The sequence below is a fragment of the Haematobia irritans genome, chromosome 1, assembly GCF_050003625.1.
Source record: "Haematobia irritans isolate KBUSLIRL chromosome 1, ASM5000362v1, whole genome shotgun sequence".
In the NCBI taxonomy this organism is placed as follows: domain Eukaryota; kingdom Metazoa; phylum Arthropoda; class Insecta; order Diptera; family Muscidae; genus Haematobia; species Haematobia irritans.
The window spans coordinates 16200277-16220367 of NC_134397.1; the positions used below are offsets into that span (position 1 = coordinate 16200277).

Genomic DNA, 20091 nt, shown 5'->3' on the forward strand with positions numbered 1-20091 from the left:
ACAAAATTTTCTATAGAAATAAAATTTTGACAAAATTTTCTATAGAAATAAAATTTTGACAATATTTTCTATAGAAATAAAATTTTGACACAATTTTCTATAGAAATAAAATTTTCCCAAAATTTTCTATAGAAATAAAATTTTGGCAAAATTTTCTATAGAAATAAAATTTTGACAAAATTTTCTATAGAAATAAAATTTTGATAAAATTTTCTATAGAAATAAAATTTTGATAAAATTTTTTATAGAAATAAAATTTTGACAAAATTTTCTATAGAAATAAAATTTTGACAATATTTCTATAGAAATCAAATTTTGACAAAATTTTCTATAGAAATAAAATTTTGGCAAAATTTTCTATAGAAATAAAAATTTGACAATACTTTCTATAGAAATAAAATGTAGACAAAATTTTCTATAGAAATAAAATGTAGACAAAATTTTCTATAGAAATACAATGTAGACAAAATTTTCAATAGAATAAAATTTTGACAAAATTTTCTATAGAAATAAAATGTTGACAATATTTTCTATAGAAATACAATTTTGATAAAATTTTCTATAGAAATAAAATTTTGAGAAAATTTTCTATAGAAATAAAGTTTTGAGAAAATTTTCTATAGAAATAAAATTTTGAGAAAATTTTTTATAGAAATAAAATTTTTAAAAAATTTTCTATAGAAATAAAATTTTTAAAAAATTTTCTATAGAAATAAAATTTTCACAAAATTTTCTATAGAAATAAAATTTTGACAAAATTTTCTATAGAAATAAAATTTTGACAAAACTTTTCTATAGAAATAAAATTTTGACAAAATTTTCTTAGAATAAAATTTTAGCAAAATTTTCTGTAGAAATAAAATTTTGGCAAAATTTTACATAGAAATAAAATTTTGACAAAATTTTCTATAGAAATAAAATTATGACAAAAATTTCTATAGAAATAAAATTATGACAAAAATTTATATAGAAATAAAATTTTGGCAATATTTTCTATAGAAATTTTCTACAGAAATAAAATTTTGACAAAATTGTTTATAGAAATAAAATTTTGACAAAATTTTCTATAGAAATAACATTTTGACAAAATTTTCTATAGAAATAAAATTTTGACAAATTTTTCTATAGAAATAAAATTTTGGCAAAATTTTCTATAGAAATAAAATTTTGACAAAATTTTCTATAGAAATAAAATTTTGACAAAATTTTCTCTAGAAAAAAATTATAGAAATAAAATTTGGTCAAAATTTTCTATGGAAGTCAAATTTTGCCGAGTACAGCAAGAAAGTTATGTCTAAATCTGAAGCAAGTAATGTAGGCATAATGAGAGGTTTATTTTGTACCAAATTTGAATTTACATTCGGTTAACCAATTTATGAAAATTACACATATATGGGAGATAGATATACATATATCTTAAACCGATATGGGCAACAATTTTTAGGTTCCAGTTTCTAACATTAAAAATTACCCACTTTCATTTCGCCTGAAAGTATGAAAAGAAATTGCATGTCCAAATCTTCTTGTAAACACACTTGCATAATATTTTTCCAAATATTATCTCGTTCTTTAACAGTGAGGAAATAAATTTTCTAGGCCTGGCTCCGACCAAAGGGGACTCAGGATGTTATTTTGTGGACAAGTGGTTTAGGGACCTTTTTCTTACCTTTGAGCTTATTATTAGCTTAAGCGCATTTCTTGAGTAGGCTGTCGAATACGACCCCGAGAATTATGTGGTAATTCTGATAACCATATAATGAACTCTGTTATTGAAGATGTACAGGCTGATATTTTCAAATGTATCGCAAATCACGGCAAAGAAATTCCATAATTTTCAGATTATTGACTCACTTGTTTCATAACTTTTTTAATAGAGTATTTTTTCTGTCGATTTTAACCACGACTCTCATAAAGATTATGGATTTGAATCGTGCCACAATTAGTAGTTTCTTTTAAGCTTGTATCCATCAATTTGTGAACATGATTTTTTTGCAAAGTATGAAATATGTTAATAACTTTTTGTCGACGCCTGAAAATATGCAAATGTTTCATTAGAAATTGTTAGGATAATGTAGAACCAATTGAAAGGAAATTTATTGTCCAAATCTTGCTTGTGGAACACATAATATTTTACCAAATATTATCTCGTTCTTTAACGGACAGAGTGTAAAGCTCAGGATGTGATTCTATGGACTAGTGGTTTGGGGACCTTACGAGAATACTTACCTTGGAGCTTGAGCTTATCCCAAATAGCATTAGCATAAGCGAAAAACTTGAAGGCTGTTGAATATGACCCCGAGTATCATGTGGAAATTCTAATGTCCGACGATTGAGAATGTATTCTCAAATAAATAACAGCAAAGAAATCTTGATCTTATAAAATCTTATTGAAAACAAAAAATTTAAACTCTCCAATAAATTCAAATTGAAATTGCTTCCACTTCTGTAAAATAGTAAATATGTACAAAGATTTAAATGGAAAATAAATATACAAAATATGTAGAAAAATAAACATGTTTATTGAAATTTTTATGCTTTAATTACAACTATTTTTATATGATGTATGTTTTATATATATAATGTATTAATCGTGTGTGTATGAATGTGTGTCTATCTGTCTCTCTTTGTATAATATTATATAGAACATAAAAAATATAACAACAGTTGTAATTCAATCAAAATTTGTTTCGTTTGTTTAATTTTTAATTCATATTCATAATACATTATTATATTTATTTATATATATGTTGCTTAACAATTAAAAAAAAACTAAAAATTATATAATAAAGGTACTTAGTTATTAACACATATGCCAATAAATTGCAATTAAATGATTATTGATTAAATTTGACTGTTTTTTTTCGTATTCTTTCCTATATAGTTTTTGGTACATAACTTGGAGATATAAAAAAGATATTGGTAAACCGTATAGTATAAATATAAATGTTGATCAATTTTGGATAATTTCGAAAGTAATTTAAAGTAAAACAAAAAAAAGGGGTTAACAAAATTACAAAAAAAAACGAAAAATATAATTAAATAATAAAAACAATGAAACAATGGTACAGAGATATAAAAATGTTTGTTGTTTGTGTTTTTTATACTAGTATTAGTATGTTGTTGTATTATTTTTTGTATTTCTTTTCATATAGAGTAATACATTACATATACAGTTTATAAAATTATAATTATAGATGGAACTGGTAGTGGTGGCCTACAACAAGGTATACCTAGGATTTCTCCTTTTTGGCTTCCTTTCGTTTTCTTTGTCTCTGGGTATTAAAACAAAACAAAATATTCATTAATAGCTGTATATGAGAAAATATTTTGGTAAACATTTTTAATTCCTATCCTCTTAATCATCATCATGAACAGGCTTAAATTTAAGTTTTTTTTCGGTTTAATTTTTGTTTTTGTTATATATTTTTTTTTTAATTTGTTATTTAAAGATAAGCTATTTTTTGTATTTATTTTTGTTTTTTGTTTTAAATTTAAACCATCGGCTTTAAATAAATCACAATTATGTATTTTTTTTTTTTATAAAGGAGGATTAATAGGAAGGAAGTTTTTCCCTAACATTAAAACATGAAAAAAAAATGATGAGAAAGATATAAAGTGTAAATTTTTCGAAAGATTTTCTCTTTTTTTTTGTTTGAAAACACAACTCTAAGGAAAGGAGTAAGGAGTAACGCAGAACCCTTAAACTTGCTATGAACACGATATGGACAAATTCAAATATATATAATGACCAAATGTAAGGCGATTCATAAATTTTGACCCAATCTAACGAATGGCGATATTGACCCACTGTAACGAATGTCCGATTTCAGATTTAAAAAAAAAATAAATTTTCTCTTGCAATTTGAAGACAAAAACTACTATATGGGATGCTGGAGAATCAATATTTGCAAACGGGTTTTTTTTATTCTTCATTTTAAAAAATTTAAAGCGGGCATTTTGATCATTTTTCGCTTTTATATCCTTAAAAAAATTGGCATATAAATGTCATGAATAGTAAAAACAATAAAAAGCTACATTTATTAAAATTCTAAATTGGGATTTTGGAAATCTAAGATGACAAGAAAATTGGTTGCGATTATTTTTTTAACTAATAAAAGTTTTTATGTATTTTCGAGAAAAAAAATAAAAACTTTTATTAGAAAATAAAGATCGATAAAACATCAAAAACATAAAATTTTTGTTTTTTGTTTTGTTTTTTTGTTAGATGTGTCTCCTTTTTAAGGTTTAGTCGAGTTAAAAATCTCTGTTAATTTTCTTTAACAAAAAACTATTAGCTCATTATATATTAGGGAAATTCTTACTGCAAAAAAAAAAAAAAAACAATATTAAAAAAATCACAAAAATATCTGTGTAATTATGAGGATCTATTTATTACCAAGCTATACTCTATATTCCCTTGGCAAACAAAAAAAAGACGAATTCCAGCGTCTTATAAAAATATCCATGCTATGGTAAATATTCATATAAACTAGTAAAAGGAAAAAAATCCTAAAGCAAAGATGCCAAAAATCCCTTTTTCGATATATTGAGTCAAAATGATATGAAACCCTTTTGATTTTGTGTCACATAATAAATCTGATAAGCTCACAGCATTTCATTAAAATAATTCCATCCTTCTCCATTTCCATTGAATTACTATATATTGAAAACAAAAACTCTATCTCTGTCTATCTGTATAGCAATTTTTTTTAATAATAATTCATAAATATTACCAAAACCTTGTTGGTTTATTTGTTATACGTTGATTGTTGGATGTTGTGTTTACGGTGTTAAATGTCTCATTCGTATTGGGAGGTAATGCGGCTACCGCTAGACCCCCTTGTGTGGGAGTTTGTAGGAAAATCGAATCGGTGTCTACAACTGCAGCCTGACTATTGTCTATAGCCATTTGCTGTGTCTGTTGTTGAGAATTTTGATGATTAATTAAATTTGATGCCGGTTCGTATAATGATTGCAATGGTGCATCATCCTCCTCGTCATCTTTAAAGGAACCGCTTAAATTCGGATTTAAAACATTATTCGAGGAATGATGTGTTTCTGTTCCTCTTAAATTGGACGTGGGTATATTAGATACCGACGTAGCTGTTTCCATTAGATTTTCCCCAGCTATGACGTCACTTAACATATCTTCTTGATAAGGAGGAGCAGCAATACTTATAGTAGTTGGTCGACGGCTAAACCATCTGTAAAAGGAGAAGATAAATAACAAAAGAAAAAAATCGTTTGTATTTGACTACGCTACTCAGATGACAAAAAGCAAAGAAGTACCTGAAAACTGGCCAAGACCACACAGAACTTCTACGATTGTCACTGTTGAGTTGGGCAGCCAAATGTGGTGGCAAATTTGGTGAACGATCAAAGGGATTTATACGAGGACCAGAAGATGTAAGCACTGAAAAAAAATGAAATATTATATAAATATAGTAATCCAGTTTGATTGGAACGAAGTGGTAGTTTGGTAAACTAGAATTATTTTTCTAATCTAAGTGAGCTTTCCAATGGGCCCAATAATTAAGCCTAGCATAATAGGCTTAAGATAGTTTTAACTTTCTCCAGAAAGTCATCTTATGTTAGAAAATGTGCAAAAAAGAGAGGCGTCAAAACTTTTACATTCAATGGAACAGCATTTGCTTCTTTGAAGCACACTTTTTTGTTTTTTTTTTTTTTATTATTATTTAACTCATTTTACAACCACACTCAAATAGCCACTTACAGAGATACTCATACGGTTGCCCCTCGAGCCCAAAAAATCTACCAAAATTTCGAGAAAATTTGACCAAAAACCTGCCAAACAATTTTCTCAAAATTTTATTTCTATAGACAAATTTCTCAAATTTTTATTTCTATAGAAAATTTTCTAAAATTCTTATTTCTATAGAAAATTTTCTCAAAATTTTATTCCTATAGAAAATTTTCAAAAAATCTTATTTCTATAGAAAATTTTCTCAAAATTTTATTTCTATAGAAAATTTTGTCGAAATTTTATTTCGATAGAAAATTTCCTCAAAATGTCGTTTCTATAGAAAATTTGGGAGCCACCGTGGTGCAATGTTTAGTTTGCCCGCCTTGCATACATAATGTAGTGGGTTCGATTCCTGCTTCGACCGAACACCAAAAAGTTTTTCAGCGGTTGATTATCCCACCTCAGTAATGCTGATGTCATTTCTGAGGGTTTCAAAGCTTCTCTAAGTGGTTTCACTGCAATGTGGAACGCCGTTCGGACTCGGCAATAAAAACGAGGTCCCTTGTCATTGAGCTTAACATGGAATCGGGCAGCACTCAGTGAAAAGAGAGAAGTTCACCAATGTGGTAGAACAATGGACTGAATAGTCTAAGTGAGCCTGATACATCGGGCTGCCACCTAACCTTCTATAGAAAATATTTTCAAAATTTTATATGTCTAAAAAATTTTATTTTTATAGAAAATGTTGTCAAAGTTTCATTTCGACAGAAAATGTTGTCAAAATTTTATTTCTATAGAATGTTTTGTCAAAATTTTATTTCTTTAGAAAATTTTGTCAAAATTTTATTTCTATAGGATGTTTTGTCAAAATTGGGAGCCACCGTGTGCAATGGTTAGCATGCCCGCTCGATTCCTGCTACGACCGAAAACCAAAAAGTTTTTCAGCGGTGGATTATCCCACCTCAGTAATGCTGGTGACATTTCTGAGGGTTTCAAAGCTTCTCTAAGTGGTTTCACTGGAATGTGGAACGCCGTTCGGACTCGGCTATAAAAAGGAGGTCCCTTGTCATTGAGCTTAACATGGAATCGGGCAGCACTCAGTGATAAGAGAGAAGTTCACCACTGTGGTATCACAATGGACTGCATAGTCTAAGTGAGCCTGATACATCGGGCTGCCACATAACCTAACCTAACCTAACCTTTGTCAAAATTTTATTTCTGTAGAAAATTTTGTCAAAATTTTATCAAAATTTTATTTCTATAGAAAGTTTTGTCAAAATTTTATTTCTATAGAAAATTTTGTCAAAATTTTATTTCTATAGAAAATTTTGTCAACATTTTATTGCTATAGAAAATTTTGCCAAAATTTTATTTCTAAAGAAAAATTTATTTTGATAGAAAATTTCCCCAAAATTTGGTTTCTATAGAAAATTTTGTCAAAATTTTATTTCTATAGAGAATTTTGTCAAAATTTTATTTCTAAAATAACGTAACTTATCGACACGCCTGCTACTACTGCTTATTGAACGTTTTTCACAAATCAACGACAGCCATGCCGACAAGCTGCGTAAACTAGAAAATGACGTATAACTCTAAGGCAGGATTTTCCTCAGTTTTGTTCAGTTGCAAGTACTTAATTAGCCATCTTACAACTCGGCCATCCTGTACTATCACTGTCCTCGGTGATTATGGCTAAATCTTCATTTACAGAAAGCTTCACTGCCACAGAATCAACAAACCGCTCAACCTGAAATACGGCCATGGAACACTAAATTAATCAACGCCCAATGGCAATTAACATCACAGAGCCTCTCAACCTGGCAATACCCAGGGAACAACCAAATAAACCATCGCTCAATATGTACTACAATCACAGAGCCGCTCAACCTGGCAACAACCAGGGAACAAAATTACGCAAACCATCGCTCAATGTGGAATACCTCCACAGTAGAGGTGTGCACGTGACACGAAATTGTCGTGACTCACGAAAATGTTTGTGATTTGTGCGTGAGTCACGCACATGACAACAGCGTGAGTGTGCGTGGGCGTGATTAACAAACCAAAATGTCGTTCGTGAGCGTGAGTCACGCAATCTTCGTGAGTGTGCGTGAGTAACGAATTACACTCACGAAAATATTCCTGTTCAATTACAATTTTAGTGACACCTGGAATGTTAAGAGTTTAATAACACTCTCGATTTTAATAATGCTCATGTTTTCAGACACTTCGGTAACTATTACTCACGTGCACACCTCTACTCCACACAGCCGCTTAACCTAGTAATGACCAGGGAACAAAATCCAAACTTCATCAACCTGGAATACATCCAGGAAACAAACTTTCGCTCAAGCTGTCCAATTCCAATTGAACAACCAATGTTATACTTACGATCTTACCATAACTGTATGAAACCAAACCAATCCATTCGAATTCGGTTATGAGACCTCACGGTTTCTTTGTTGTTCCATAACAGACAAATGCGATTCATTATAACCCAATAGCTCTAATGGCACCTTAACTTCAGCAATGTATCCAGTAACGTCATTAATCTGTGGATCCTTTACTTTACTTACTTATAATCCATTCACGAGGCGAAACTGAATCCGGAAGTGATGGGCTAAATACAGGAACTAGTCTTTCGCATTCCTCAATGCCACACCACATAACCACCGATGGAACTGCAACGACTGCTGACTCTTCGTCGGAGATAACGCTACTGATTCTGCATTTCGTTATATTTTCCAGCTCCAATTCGTTGTTAGCCCTGTTGTGGGCAAATATATTCCTTTTTGAATTTTTCCTTTTGTGAAAAATGTCTATACCAATTTTCTTTTTTTTTGACAGCTACATAAGATTTTTTTTTGATATCCCACTTCTGATAAAAGAACGTAACTTATCGACAAGCCTGCTACTACTGCCTATTGAATGCTTTTCACAAATCAACGACAGCCATGCCGACAAGTTACGTAAAGTAGAAAATGACATATAACTCTGAGGCAGGATTTTCCTCAGTTTCGTTCAGTTGCAAGTACTTAATTAGTCACCTTACATTTCTATAGAAAATTTTGTTAACATTTTATTTCTATAGAAAATTTTGTCAACATTTTATTTCTATAGAAAATTTTGTCAAAATTTTATTTCCGTCGAGAATTTCAAAAACGTGACAAGTGTCACTCGTAATAAGAGGCAGCACCCTTATTTTTAAAAGTGTCACATTCTGTTACAAAGAAAAGCCGTTGTACTTTGGACTTTGGCGTTTTCCAGCCATTTCATGTTTCATCGACTGTCATGAAATGATGCCGCAATCCCTTAGGTTGCGCTGAAATAGCAGTAATAATATCCGCTGTAGAGATTTGCGCCGAAAAACCTCGTAACTCTAATAAATCATTTTTTCTATTGCAATTTTTGGTTTATATGTAATATCTCAAGAATATATCGTGGTTTTTTATACTTACTATTTTCATCATCGGAAGTAACATCTCCAACACTGGCACCTGATTCCACGCCTCCACCACCTGCACTACCTCTTTGGAAGGTGCCATGTCTAGTGGTGGAAGATGAGCGATTAGATGATGTCAGTGTAGCATTTGAAGAATTTTGTGATGTCTGACGTAACAACGGAGCCGTATCATCGTCGGTATCTACCATACTATCCAATGAAGACTGTCGATTCCGTTGTGATCGGGCTTCGCCTTTCGTAAAAACCCGACGCTTACAAATTGGACATTCACGTTTATTTTCGGTTAGCCAAACATCTATGCAATCGCTATGGTACGCTGCAAGTAAAAATATCAAATACATTGAGATTATATCCTCCGAATAGCAAAACTCTTTTTGCAATACTTACGATGCTTGCATGGTAATACTCTAAGCTTATCACCCTCGGCAAATGTCTCTAAGCATATCACACAAGTGTCATAGGCAATATCACTGTTTTTTGTATATTTAATGATGGGTAATTTTTTCAACATTCTCTTGGGTAAACGATATCGTCTCAGACGTCTCTCTTCTCGTATGCATTTATAAATCATATAAAATATCTAGAAAATACACACAACATTATCGAAGTTATAACGGAAAGCCAACAAAAAAATCCAGTTTACCATTATCAAGAAGCATATTCCAATCAATATTGAAAATGGCAAAATTAATTGTGTATTAATATTAAAGGGTAACTCATCATTAATAACTAAAACAATTTCCGGTGTTAAGAATGATCTCAGGGTCATGCCCGCTGTGTGGCCTACAAATACTGATGGTATCATTATCCCACTGGAATTTTGGGCAGACATGTGTTCTGTTGGTTGTAAAGGATAAAATCAAAATTTATTACTTAAGCGTATAGTAGATATCAATGGAAGATGAAAAGTGAGATCTTACCCAAATCATCACTATCATTGTTGTAGATAATGACAGCATCGAATCCAGCAGCCTGTGCAATGCGTACTTTTTTCTCAAAAGTGCAATTCACACCTCCTCTGAAAAGAAAACAACAGAACAAAAACAATAGAAATTTATATCATCTTAGTTGTAGAGGCCATTCTGGCCTCCCTAGAGATGCCAGAGCAGAGAGTGAAGCCGACCCATTTTTTGCGGCGGCGGCTTGACGGCTAAGCCGATATAAATATGGCTCTTCGACGGCGGACAATTATCCATTATAAGATCAATTGGAAGTTATTCGAATGGTAATGAGATTAGTTGTACAACCAATCTAACCATCAAATTTACATTTCATTCTAATTTTCTGAGTCAAGTTTTTGCAAAATTATTATAACACTTTGAAATAGATTGATTGTGAGTGAAAGACTCAAAATTTTGGTAAAAATTACGACAATTTTTAATACATTTTTCTGATTTAAATCCATATTTTTGATTAATTGGCGGCTTAATTTGAGTCGAGATGAGTCGAAATATTCGGCGGCGGCTTCGACTGGCAAAAAATGGTCGGAGGCGACTGAAATCAGCGGCGCGACTCGGCGGCTTCATTCTCTGTGCCAGAGGCCATGATTTCATGAGATTTGTTGTACAAAAATTTTAAATAGCCTCTAGTTTAGATAGCCTCTAGTTTATTATAATTTGTAATTATTATAAATTAAGTAATAAATAAATAATCCCTAGTTGGGCAAAGGATTGTCGTCTCCCGTCATTGGAAAATTTTAAGAAAATGTTTTTAGTTTGATTTCCGTTTTTTTATTTTTATTGTAAGAGGTACATCAATTTTCTATAGAAATAAAATTTTGACAAAATGTTCTATAGAAATAAAATGTTGACAAACTTTCCATAAAAATAACATTTTGGCAAAATTTTCTGTAGCAATAAAATTTTGACAAAATTTTGACAAAATTTTCTATAGAAACAAATGTTGACAAAATTTTCTATAGAAATAAAATTTTGACGAAATTTTAATAGAAATAAAATTTTCTATAGAAATAAAATTTTGCCGAAATTTTATATAGAAATAAAATTTTATATAGAAATAAAATTTTCTATAGAAATAAAATTTTTAAGAATTTTGACAACTTTCTATAGAAATAAAATTTTGACAAAATTGTATATAGAAATAAAATTTTGAAGAATTTTGACAACTTTCTATAGAAATAAAATTTTGACAAAATTTTCTATAGAAATAAAATTTTGACAAAATTTTCTATAGAAATAAAATTGTGACAAGGTTTTGAATGGAAATAAAATTTTGACAAAATTTTCTATAGAAATAAAATTTTGACAAAATTTTCTATAGAAATAAAATTTTGAAAAAATCTCTATAGACATAAAATTTTGACAAAATTTTCTATAGAAATAAAAAAGATATTTTTGATCATTTTTTTCTTCAAATTTTCTACTTACCTTTTTATAATGGCTGCATACTTTGCTTTAGGAGGATAATTTTCCTTCGGTGGTGGAGCAATTTTCACACAAGCCTCTTCAGGAAATGCAGGTGCTGCAAAAACTTTTATACCAGTCGAAGAAAGGCTTGGACCAAATTGTGCTGGCATATCATTGTATTCCTCGATGAGCTAGTGAAAAATAAAGAGTTAGAAATGGACTTCCATTATGACTAAGACGAAATAAATTTACAAAAACCTGATTCGTAATGCGACGATAGACCAAGATATGGCCATCAACTTGATGTAAAGGACCCAAAATGCAAAGGCATACAATAAGACGTGGTAGTAATAGCGTATGGAAACATTGTCGTTTGGTCTCCATTGTAAATTGAGTGTATACTCAAAATCTAAGTAATATAAACAAATAGATTACACATACAATTAAGTAAATAAATAAAACAAAAACAAATGCATACATGCTACTACTGCTGTTTGCAGTGAAAACGTTCAAGCGAGTGCAAGTGAGAGATCGTTTAATTGGAAATTAACTTGTTCACCTACACTTATGTTGAGCCGCTCTGTCGTCGCTTTTCTTTACTTCTTTTGTCGTTCGTATGTATGTGTAGTCGATATTTGTTCTTAATATTATTATTGGTTCTCTACTTTACATCTAGATCTTGTCGTTACTCAGTGACGGCTGATTGATGGCTCCTCTACTGCCAGTAGTCCCACCATGCAAACAAAGAAAAATTTTAAAGTGGATCAAATATTTGCTGTCGCTTTCGTAGCTGATGTTGATGCTGTTGATCTTGCGGCTGCTGCTGATCTTCTTGCTGCTGATGAGGATTGATAACAAATTTCCTACTTACAAGTAGCATTTGTATGCCCATGAATTTTTCAATGTTTGCAATGCTATAAAGCTGTAAAAACAAAAAGAGAGAAAAGGATATGATTAAAATTAAATTATTTAAAGAAAAAATAGATATTTAATTGAGGATCAGGTCATTCGATACAGGAGCAACCAAAGTAAATGCAATTGTGAATAGAAAATGAACTATGAATTTTTGAAGTTTTTTTTTGTTAATTTTTGAATAAATGAAATTTAGAACATTTGCAAAATATTATTATTACATAAAAAAAATACTCTCGTAGTCCTATCTCTCAGATTTCTATCATATAGAGGAAAATTTAGTTTACTAAATTGATACAAATTTGTTTTTTTTTTTAATACAAAATTTTATTTTACATTTTGTAAAATTTTATTTATAAAAAAATTTGCCAAATTTCTAAACAAAAATTTATATCAACAGAAAAATTTTGAAAAATTTTACTTCTATAGCTAAATTAAAAAAAAATATTTCTATAAAAAATGTTTGCTAAATTTTATTTTTAAAGTAAAATTTTGTCAAATCTTAGTTTTTAGAAAAAAATTTCCTAAATTTCATTTTCTAAACGAAAATTTATATCTACAGAAAAATTTTGAAAAATTTGAAGAAAAAAATTGCTAAATTTTATTTGTAAAGAAAATTTTGGTAAAATTTTAGTTAAAAAAAAACTTTTTGAATTTCATTTTTTGAGAAAATTATTGCTAATTTTATTTTGCAATTTTTTTCTTTGGGAAATTGGCGATAAATTTTATTTTTATGAAAAATTTTGTCCAAAAATGTTCCATGAATATTTTTTCTACACAAAAATTTATTTCTGTAAGTAGAAAATTTTTGAAATTATATTTTCTATGGAAAGCTTTGTAAATTATAGAAAATTTTTGCAAAATTTTGACAGTAAAGTTTTATTTTTATAAAAAAATTAATCTTTTTGATTTCTCAAATTTTTATTTCTATAGAAAATAGGTGTTAGAAGTACATGCACATATATAATTATCAAACAAATTTTATTTCAAAAACCTAAAATCGGAAAATTATTTCTTCTTTAATATTATAAAAAAATAATTTCTATAGAAAATTCTCGGAAAATTTTATTTCGGTAGACAATTGTTTGCAAAGTTTTATTTCTATAAATTTTTTGTCAATTTTATATTTCTATAGAAAATCTTTGCAAAATTGTAATTCTATAGAAAAAAATTGCAAAGCTTTATTTTTATAAAAAAAAAATACTTCCATTTTTTTTATTTCTAAAAATGTTTCTTCTTTAATATTATAAAAAAAAATTCTATAGAAAATTCTCGAAAAATTTTATTTCGGCAAAGTTTTATTTGTTTCCAAAGTTTTATTTCTATAAAAGATTAAGTCAAATTTATATTTCCATAGAAAATTTTTGCAAAATTTTATGTCTATAGAAATTTTTTTATTTCTACATTTTCTTTAATTTTGTTTCTATAGAAAATTTTTACTTAAAAAAAGTGTCAATAAATATTTGCATAAGATTTTAAATTTCTACAGAAATGCATTTCGGTAGAATTTTCCTTTTTCAAAATTATATTTCGATAGAAAACTTTTGATTTTTTTTTTTTTTTGCTGTTTTCCTATAAAAAAAATTTTGCAAAAATTTAAATCTGAAGAAATTTTTTGCAAAATCATATTTCGATAGAAAAGCATCACTTTTTTAAAAAACGATTTTTCCACATACATTTTTTAATTTTATTTCGATACAAAATTTTGCAAAATTTTATTTTGTATAAAAATGTTCTCAAAATTTGATATTTGTGGAATATTTTCTCAAAATGTTCATTTCATTCGAGTGCCATTCTTTCTTTGGAGTTTTGTTCGATGGGTAGCGTATGCTCTCATAAATAGGTAAGAAAACCAACTCTAAGCAAAAGACTAAGTTAATAAAATGACAGACAAAATTTAATACAAAATGTAATCAGCAATATTAAAATGTTTCAAATGATGCGACAAATAAAGTTACTCAATCATCATTTTATATTTGTATACTCATCAATTGCATATACATATTTTTTTGTATTATCACATGATATGAGTAACAGGCCCATTGATTTCATCTTTGAGTTCAATAACACAAAAAAATGTAACAAAAGAAAAAATTAGTTAAAATAAATTTATTATTATGTGGAATAAATGTAGCGGAGCAAAAATCCTTCCTCTAACCTTAATAACAAGCATATAAATTTCCAGCAAACAAATTAATAATACAAAAGAATGTCATTTGTTTGTTTGTAGGCGCTCTAAAATACGATGGGTGGTTCAATAAGTTTATCATGCCATTTATAAAACGTTCATATTAGATTCCCACAATATGAAATATACAGGGTAGTTCACCAAGTTGACTCTGGTTATATGCCAATCTAGATATTATAGCTATACGATATAATTTCATTTTATTTACTAAGTCATCAATACAAAGAAAGCCACTAATTTATATAATTAAATTAAATAAAACCTAATTTTGTACAATGAAAATAATTTCGTGTCAACTATCCTGTAAATATATCCTCATATTACTCAAATACTATTACTAATAAATGTAATAAACTAACAATAATAATAATAAAAAAACTAATAATATTGAAAAAAATATTTTCATTATGGATCTAATTTTTGAAAATAATACAAAACTAAAATACAAAAAAATAAATAAAAAATCAATGTTATCTAAACACAATTAGACTCACAGGTATTAAAGATAATCACAACAACAAAAATAAATAAACAATTTTTTACTGAAATGTTTAAAAAGCAATCATATTGAATAACAATTATTTGATTAATAAAATAGTACGCAGCAGAATAATGGGCGGCTAGTAATGACTAATAAGCCGAATAGAAAACGATATGCATTTTTTACAAAATACACGCTGCTGTGCGTCCAACGAGCGAATCAATTAAAACCTAGAATAGCAAATGTATAAAAAAACACACCAAATAAACAAAAATATTACTTCCAACTGTTTTTGCTCAAATAAATGCAAACACTATAAATTGTTATTGTTAACAAATATCTATGCATGGTATTTAATAGCTAAAATAATAAATAAATAAAAATAATGGTCCAAAAGTTCATAGACATCTACATTAATATATTTTGCTTGTAATTGTTTTTCTTTGTTATTTTGTTTAATAATTGCTACTGATATCTACTCAAAAAAAAACGAGGCTATGAAATTAAACCAAGGTTAAAGAAAATGTACACTTTGTAAAACTATCGACAATGTAAAGAAAATAATATCAATTACATTACGTAAAAAAAAGAATTTTAAAATAAAGTTTATTTCTAAATATAAGCTGGCTATTTTAGCATTAAAAAGTGTATCTATAAGTAGTGGCTCATAACGACAGGCACAGAAAATAAAATAGAAATAAAATTTTCTACAGAAATAAAATTTTAACAAAATTTTCTATAGAAATAAAATTTTTACAAAATTTTCTATAGAAATAACATTTTGACAAAATTTTCTATAGAAATAACATTTTGACAAAATTTTCTATAGAAATAAAATTTTGACAAAATTTTCTATAGAAATAAAATTTTAACAAAATTTTCTATAGAAATAAAATTTTAACAAAATTTTCTATAGAAATAAAATTTTGACAAAATTTTCTATACGTTTTGTTTGTTATTGTTGGCTTCTCTTCAATCGTTATTGTTGTTTTTGATCTCAGCTTAAAGCCATGCATTGACTAAACTACAAGTGTAGCTTAACCAACAGAGGAAAAGTATGCTTGTCAATTTTTTTTTTTTTTTGACAAAATTTTCTATAGAAATAACATTTTGACAAAATTTTCTATAGAAATAAAATTTTTACAAAATTTTCTATAGAAATAACATTTTGACAAAATTTTCTATAAAAATAAAATTTTAACAAAATTTTCATTAGAAATAAAATTTTGACAAAATTTTCTATAGATATAAAATTTTGACAAAATTTTCTATAGAAATAAAATTTTAACAAAATTTTCTATAGAAATAAAATTTTTCCAAAATTTTCTGTAGAAATAAAATTTTTCCAACATTTTCTGTAGAAATAAAGTTTTGGAAAAATTTTCTATAGAAATAAATTTTTGGCAAAATTTTCTATAGAAATAAAATTTTGACAAAATTTTCTATAGAAATAAAATTTTGATAAAATTTTCTATAGAAATAAAATTTTGATAAAATTTTCTATAGAAATAAAATTTTGATAAAATTTTCTATAGAAGATTTTTTGTTTGGTATTTTTTTTTTTTGTAGAATTTTCTACAAAGTTTAGTAGATTATTGTTGGTTCGAATGGCAACCATGATACGACTACGCACTATAAGATAATAATTTGCTATAGCAATAGTCTTGGGTCAACCATGTCCGCCCGGCATTGTTTTTTTACTGTAAATTATTAACATTTCTCCAGCAGAACCTATTCACTCAAATCCACAAAAACCACATCTATTCTCTTATATCAGTAAACAGTAATCATTCGGACCAAAAGACCTTTGTTAGGCTTGGTTATATATGATAATAAATAAATTAAATTAATTAAAAGATTTAACTGTCAAAGGATACAACGAACCCTGATCGAAGTAAGCATGGACTTTGGGAGTGTCTTTGATCCTCCATGGTATTGACAACTTTTTTATGGTGCATCCTACCCTTAGGTTGCTTAAAGAAGTTTCCAAAGTGCAGGGACATTATATTTAAAATATTTCTCATTTAAAATCTAGTTATGCATTCAATTAATTAAGAGTGTTCTAACAACTATGAGACATGCGAATGCCTTATCGCTCTAAGAAGAAAGTTTCGGTTTTTGTTCTTGGACAAATGTATGTGTTTCGAGGACCATATTCAGGGATTATATCTACACTACAGTGATTTATATATTAGGTGGTATTATCATTCGGTTGACATCACAGGAAAAATCGTTGAATATCTTAGCCCCCCCACAAAATATATACTAAATGCATGACGCATATATGCAAGTCTTCACAGCCATAAACATAAACCAAGTAAAGGAAACAGACAAACATTTTCGTAGCATGTAAAGGAATAACACCTGTTAATCGATTTTAATGCAGTACCAATGAGGGCAATTAAAGGTCACGGTAAAAATAAAGAACTTATAAATTCAAAATAGCTCTACAAATAAGGAGGTAATAATGTTGACGGGCACATTCAACCCAGACCTTGAAATAAAGGAAGGTGGTAGGGGGTATAGATAGAAAAAGCAGCCAAACAAGTTTAAATTTAACATCAAACAAAAATGTACATCACGGCAGGAGATTGTTTTTACTATGAAAAATATTAAAACTTTATATTAATCTGGTGCACATTATTGTAGCTTGATTTACACGATATTAGTTTACTATGTGGAAATAAGAATGTGTGGAAACGTCATTGCACTCAACAAAAAAATAAGGAATGGTAATGTACTGAGGGCCATTCTGTGTTTATCAAAATGAACACAAAACACACACAAACAATAGATGGAGAAGTAGGAAGTGGGTGGTGAAATTTTATTGATATTTTCCATTTCGTGTATACCTTCTTCAAACCGACCATGAAACGACCCTCCACGGAAATAATGGTACTTACATTTCTATTAACTGTTGTTACTAATGACTATGGTCGCCTCTGCTGTATTTCTAATATATGCAGCAGTCATGAAATTTTCTTCTATCACTTTAGTCACAAATTTGTTAGCAATACTTCGAAATTGTTTTCATTTCTTTATTTTTGTTCACTTTTTTGCTTCTACTTTTTGTGTTTGTGTTTTTTTAGGGCCTTTTGTCTTCGACCATACTACTATTGCGTTCAATTACCATGGACATAAAATAACGTCTGTTTATTGCCATACAAAGCTAGATCGTACACAAATTTTAGCTTAAAATGCTAAATAATTTTGCTATATATCTTTGGGACACATTTTTCCAGTAAAATTCCGTTTATTATTGGTAAAATTTGTAAATTATCGCACACAACATTGGGAATAATAGATTGAAAAATTAAAGACAATTGAGGATTTGACAGTTCAAAGGTGTTGCCATATAATTGTTAAATACGCCAGAATTAAATGGTAGACGTATGAATTAATAACAAGATGGCATTGCTGAAACATCTGATTAGAATATTTTGCGAATGCGATATCTATTTCCAATGCAACTTTTGCATGGTTTCAAGTTGTATAAATTGAACGTAGTAGCCACTTTTAATGAATATTTTCCTGTTAAATGGTGATAAATGCAAAATTAAAAAGTTAACATATCAAATGAGTAAAAGAATATGCTCAAATTTAAAAATTTCTAAAATAAACTGCGAAAATTTCCATTTATTTCCATTTATTTCATCGCTATTTTAATAGTCACTACTACTCTTGCGGCTGGGGAGCCAATTAAATTAGTTTCTTCTTAGTTTAAGGTATTAACTTGTTTACATTATATCGATGGCTCAGTAATTTTGTTATGATGTAATATATTTTTATAGGCATCTATTGGCTTTGTATTACAGAATATTTGAGTAAATAAATAAATAAAAATTTCAATTTGGATGATTTTTTGAGGATTTTGTATAAAAAAATGACAACGCTGCCTTGAATCAATTGGAGTTAATTTGGCGTATTTTGTATCGGTAATCTCCTTTGCATTACCAGCAATCGGTATAGGCCACGATCAAGTCTGTTCCCACTTTCGTTTTGCTACGTATTTTCTTTATACGTTTACATGTAGTCATTGCAAGCAACCCTGACAACATTTTTTGAATTTGGGGGCGATTCTACGTCGAAAACAGTAGTATACGATATCTAAAACTCCTCGGAAAAGCGCCGTCACTATTGAGAAATTGTACCACGCCAAGTTACTACAAAAAAGTATCGCATGAGTGTAATTATTAGGAGCCCTTCTGGATACATTTATAAGGACGCCAATAAGAGCCCCTTCAAACAATCAGAGAAAGTGCATTTTAAGAAAGTTGTAAAAGAATCATTGTGGTCAAGTAAAACACGATTGTTTATTTGTTTATTATTTTTATTAAACATGTATAAATTCTCATAAATATAACATTTATACGACTATCACATCACATTTAACATATTTTTATGCATTAATAAAAGATTGATGTTGAGTTACAAGTTGCAAGTATGTTCCCTGCCAACCTGCCTATTTAGATCAATTTCGAAGGACGCCAATAAGAACCCCTGCAAACTATCAGAAAAAGTGCATTTTAAGGTAATTGTAGAATAATCATTGTGGTCAAGTAAAACACGATTGTGTAGATGTTTATTGATTTGATTAAACATTTATAATTTCTTACGGCCAATTTCATGTAGCTCCGTTAGGCTTTAACTCCCAGTTAACAGAAAGTAAATTGCAAATAACTTCTCTCCGGTTAACTTTAACTAAAAAATTTTCGCCAGTTATGTTCCTAACTGGTATGTGGAATATATAGGCAAGATGACAGCTATGTCTGTAATATGGTTTAAAAGTTCGTTAGTTAACGGAGCACTAACGGAGCTTCATGAAAATGGGGGTTATAAATATAACATTTTTCGGTTTATCTCATCACATTTAACATAATTTTTTGCATTAATAAAAGATTTATGTTGACTTTTAAGTAGCAAGTTACATATTGCAGCGTCTATCAGCCAGTTTGTTTATTTTCGATGGAGACAGCGTGC

The 20091-nt window shown here is 28.6% G+C and overlaps 1 protein-coding gene across 2 annotated transcripts; it reads right to left on the reverse strand.

Moving 5' to 3' along the window:
• Positions 1–2498: 2498 nt before the first annotated feature.
• gzl (godzilla E3 ubiquitin protein ligase) lies at positions 2499–18444 on the reverse strand. Of its 2 annotated transcripts, none has more exons than XM_075289415.1 (10): positions 18015–18444; positions 12009–12452; positions 11783–11939; positions 11552–11721; positions 10085–10182; positions 9808–10001; positions 9552–9744; positions 9160–9480; positions 5290–5413; positions 2499–5204 (listed from the first exon to the last, which is right to left on the reverse strand). In XM_075289415.1, exons 3-10 carry the CDS (start codon positions 11912–11914, stop codon positions 4730–4732), a joined length of 1707 nt encoding a protein of 568 aa, XP_075145530.1. In that variant the 5' UTR covers positions 11915–11939; positions 12009–12452; positions 18015–18444; the 3' UTR covers positions 2499–4729. The 2 variants fall into 2 exon arrangements, with proteins under 2 accessions (XP_075145530.1, XP_075145531.1); XM_075289416.1 differs by having other exon boundaries at positions 11789–11939; positions 18015–18443.
• Positions 18445–20091: the final 1647 nt, after the last annotated feature.

Coding starts and splice junctions, on each gene's coding strand:
- gzl (XM_075289415.1), bottom strand. CDS start 11,914: ATGGAGACCAAACGACAATGTTTCCATACGCTATTACTACCACGTCTT. Junction 11,722..11,782: donor GCATTACGAATCAGGTTTTT/GTAAATTTATTT, acceptor ATTTTTCACTAG/CTCATCGAGGAATACAATGA. Junction 9,481..9,551: donor AGTATTACCATGCAAGCATC/GTAAGTATTGCA, acceptor TTTTACTTGCAG/CGTACCATAGCGATTGCATA.